We start from the raw sequence: 4,478 nt of genomic DNA, 5'->3' as shown, positions 1-4,478 counted from the left end.
GATCCCGCAGAGATTTCCCTGGCTCTGCAGCCTCTCCCGGCATTTCTGCGCCGTGGATCTGAAAAGACATCTAGAGAAAGAACCTTTTATTAGCTCAAACGGGTGAGGGAAGAGGGGCAACAAAACTGCCAGGACAACAACTTCAAGAAGTATTTCTGTCAAATTCAGAGCAGTTGCACAAACCCGCGGTCACGAACCGCACAGCAACATCTACCCGAGCGTGCAGCCGTTCGCAGCCTGTCATCAGGGAGCACATCCTTCCTTCCTCCTGAGGAAACCTGGCCGTTTCCACCTGGAGCCGTGCGGAGAGGAGAACAGCCAGGTGTACAACTAGGTGCTAAAGAAGCTTCCACCAAAACAGTGGTACAGAGCGTGCACGTGTCGCTTGCAGGGATCCACAATCAAGTAGGCAAACGTCTGTTCATGGCTTTTCCTTGAAGGGTAACATAGGCCATCCTCATCCTGAGAGGAAGTAAAATAAACCCCCAAAACCAGTATTAGCAACAACAGGGATACCTGTAAGAGAACTCATAAAATCTGAATTAAATCTATCACTTTGTTCCAGTTGTAACAGTGGCAAAATCTCGTGGCAAAATTGAACACCCGGTTTATTTAAGCAGCGTTATGTCTCCATGAGGATCCTGGCTAGTTTGGTCTGCATAGTTATAATAACCTTGAGGTAAATGTGGTATTAATATAAAATGTAAAGTTAAACATGCAAGCATGTGTTTACACAATTAGAGCCTAAAATACAGATGATTAAATATACAAGGCTCCAATCATGTTTCCTCTGAAACAAAAATATTTAGGGACTCCGTGCTAATACAGAAAGCTGTTCTATCAGTAATTCTTTTTCACTTAACATTGGCTAATGCATCTGTTCAGTTTCAAATATTTGTATTTAAGGAAAATGCTCATTACAACTCTTACTGACAACTTTGAACTGTTACTGAAAACATTTTGTGTGCCCGTCCTCAGAAAGGGCTTGAAGGGAATCTAGGCATCTAGCTCCAAAATCCTCATTCTGAAAAAAGACGCTGAGCTGACAACCAGTCAGCCACTGCAAGAACTGGGCTCTTCACTTTAACATCCTACGCCTGCCCATGTCAGTCAAAGCTTCAGTACTGACAGGGCAGCACAGCTTGACACACACTTCAAATACAGTAGGGATCCAGAAACTAGATGGGGGGGGGCGGGGGTTTGAAGGGTTGATTTATTTTTTTTTAAATTCATTCAGTCTGGTAATTGAACATCTAAAAGATCAACAAATCTGTAGCTGATACCTTCTTTCTTTTAAAACATGTAACAGTTTCCTCCTTTACCCAATAGCTCAAGAGATGTAGGTTCTGTTCCCCCATTTTGCCCGAGGGAAATTCCTGTACTGCATATATTGTCCATTTTCTCCACGAAATTTTTAACCCCACAGACTACAGACTATTCCAGATTAGAGACACATCTCTCACATTCTTTTCCTGTGTTGTCTTTCTTTGCATAAGATAAACCATCTATTATTTGACTAAGGAAACATGAAAACTGTAGCCTCTCTCAGTGGTTAAGGCTGAGAAGGAAAAGGTTAAGCTTAGAAGGAAAAGGTCTGGGCTCCAATTTCTGCTCCAAGGACCATTTGTGAATTTTATCCAGTAGCTGTTACTGGCACCTCATTTTTCTCCTGTTATTTCAAAGAGGATGAACCCCCTACTATATGTTCTGGTGCCTTCCTTTGGGGGATTATTCAAGACCATAAATCTTAAATTAAGATAAGCACCACCATAAAAGCATTGTTTAAGACAGGTAGAGAGTAGAGATTTGATAATGTTTATTCACAGCATTTTCCCATGGTACTCAAATGCTGAAAGCTAAAAACAGCATTCTATTGTTAAGCAACACAGCATACAAGCTCCAATTTTAAGATGTTTAGCTCTCTTCAGGTGTTTTTCTGGGATACATGTGCTAACAAACACTGGATTCTCAGCTGCAGTACGGAGAGCAAGCTTTAAGATTTTACAGTACTCAGCATCACAATGCCTTTGGAATTTGATCCAAAAATAACCTAACCTCATGCACAAACCCCCAAAAAACCCAAGAGAAGACCAACATCAAGATGTGATTGTCCAGTGCTATTGAAGATCCCACTCCTGCATCCTTATCAGGAAAATAATAAATATAATTAAGTGAAAAGGGTTCTTAAATCTATTTTAATTGGTAGAAGAGGTCATAAAAACCCTAAAATGCTTGAGCAGAAAGGCTCTGGAATTTACACAGACTTACTCTGTCTTTTAGAGCAATAGAGTGCATGTACGCCAATTAAGAATCAAACTAATTCCATCTGCAGTGTGGACCTGGGTTCAGAGGTGCAGGGGGTGTGATGGTTGATTTACTGATGTTAGAGTAGGATCACTTTATTTTTATTTTGTAGGAACACAGATAATGAGCTGATGATTTAAGAGTACATATTTATAGCATGATGCATAGCATAAGACAGCAATGAAGATACTGCTGAACATCTCTCAAAACTGCATCATTTAATCCACATTTAAAAAAAAAAACTTTTTGAATAAACTAAGTATTACACTGATTTCTAACACTGCCATAGTTGGGGTTCAGGTAAAGAAAGTTCTAAAATACCAGTCAGCATCCAAATACTTCAGCTGTAACAACATTTCATTGCATGCAAGCCCCAAAGCTCTCAAGGGGCTTTGGAGCTCAACAGAGTACTTGGTCACAGGATGTAAAATTATTTCTTTTGTGATGCCAAGGTCTACCAAGTTTTGATGCCAAACAGATCTACAGACATTTATAACTACACATTAATACCTTGAAATATTTATATCTCTCATAGCACCCTTTTTTGGATAGTGTTTCCAAAACAAGGGCTTCTTAGCCACAGCTTAAAAAACAAATAAAAATGAAGGGATGGTGTCAGAATGGTGTTACATAAAGTTCTTAATTCCAGATTCCATTCGTACATGTGCAAATATACAAGTATATTTATTTGTCCATTTATTTACCCAGCTTGCAAAAACGTGTGTTCTTCTAACTTCGTGTCTGCTCTTCAAGTCACTTTTACCAGAACAGCTTTTTTTAAATTTATATCAGGCTAAGAGGGTACGTCCATTTCTTTCAGATGCAAACCAAGAAAACATGGTTTACAAATTGTCAGCGGAACATTAAGATTATGATAACACACTCTACAGTTATTTGCCAAATCAACTCAGAACCTACATCTGCTGCAGAAAGGTAGTTATTTCCTTCAGAGAAACTTCTCATCACAGGCACGAGACATTTGTGCTCCAGTAGGTGCCCTTCCTGTAATTTCCAAGTAAAGTTTAAAGAGTTTTGATCCAGAGCCATCAGACAATCCAGATGTACCCATTTGAGCCTTTCTCCATTCTGAGACAAAAATATTCAGGATGTTCTTTAATGGAAACCAGGATTTCAGAATTCTCCTTCACCTCACAAATTTTCAGAATGTGCAGTAAAGTCCAATTTTCTCCCAAGGCTACAGTGAGGAGAGCATGCTCTGTATTTACACTGCATTTTCTTTTGTCCATTCACTTTTTTGTTTTCAAAAAGATGACAAAGTTTTTATTTTTTCCTCTTTTTTTCTTTTTTTTTTTTTTTAATGTATGCTAAAGACAATTAGGCGAGGTATAAGTATAATGCATCTACCTAAACATACAAATCTGCAAAGTTCACATCAATACATTTGATTCAGAGATGGGGAAGAAACAGTGATAACAGAAAAACATCAAGTTATCGGGGTTTTGCTTTTTAAAAATTATTTTTATTACAGTGTGCAGCCTAGCAGAAAGGTAAATTTTGATACACTCATAAAGTGCTTTGTTTCAAAACCCTTTCAAAAGCCTTTTATGAGTCACACATAGTGCTTAAAAGATGATGACCCACAGATGAGCAACTGGGCTATTGGCAACTTACAGGGAAGTTTGTGCAGTCTGAAATGACATCAGCTTTGTCTTTTGAAAGTGGGTACATTTTCTGAAGTTTATGTCTTACATTAGAATTTGGGGTAGTTCATTCTACTGTAACAATTAAATAACAGATATGCTGAATCTAGTAAACATCCAGACAGTTCTCAAACTTATCTTGATGGTAAGTGTATGGTTTTGCAAGAGAAACAGATAGGAATGAGATTTGACAAGGGAGGGGAAGAGAGGTTAGCAGTCATCTCACCACCCCAGCATTTTTGTATAGTGAACTTCCTTGCAGTCTTTACAGAAACAGATGCAATACAAGCTATTCAGAAAGCTCTAGCAACATTTCTAAAAACAGAACTACACAACTTACTGCTATCTCAAGTAGATCTAAAACCAGAATTACTCAGACCTAAAGATACAGTTTTTTTAATAAACTAGTTTCTGGATGACTGTTATGACTTCAAGTGTAACTCAGTAAACCTATTTTTAGAGAGCCACCACGTAAAACTTTAGTTGGTGGTTATTGATGAAGAGTTAGCAAAG

At 38.3% G+C, this 4,478-nt stretch overlaps 1 protein-coding gene across 1 annotated transcript in view; it reads right to left on the bottom strand.

Moving 5' to 3' along the window:
• Positions 1 to 330: 330 nt before the first annotated feature.
• Positions 331 to 4,478, bottom strand: part of CFAP300 (cilia and flagella associated protein 300) — a 12,679-nt gene continuing 8,531 nt past the window's right edge. The window contains exon 4 of the mRNA XM_010168403.2: positions 331 to 462. Within this exon, the coding sequence (XP_010166705.2) occupies positions 331 to 462 (132 nt within the window). The remainder of the gene's footprint in view (positions 463 to 4,478) is intronic.

This window comes from Antrostomus carolinensis, unplaced genomic scaffold (assembly GCF_000700745.2).
Source record: "Antrostomus carolinensis isolate BGI_N321 unplaced genomic scaffold, ASM70074v2 scaffold5475, whole genome shotgun sequence".
NCBI classification, from domain to species: domain Eukaryota; kingdom Metazoa; phylum Chordata; class Aves; order Caprimulgiformes; family Caprimulgidae; genus Antrostomus; species Antrostomus carolinensis.
The sequence above is the reverse complement of the archived record's forward strand: the minus strand, read 5'-3'. Positions and strand labels throughout refer to the sequence as shown.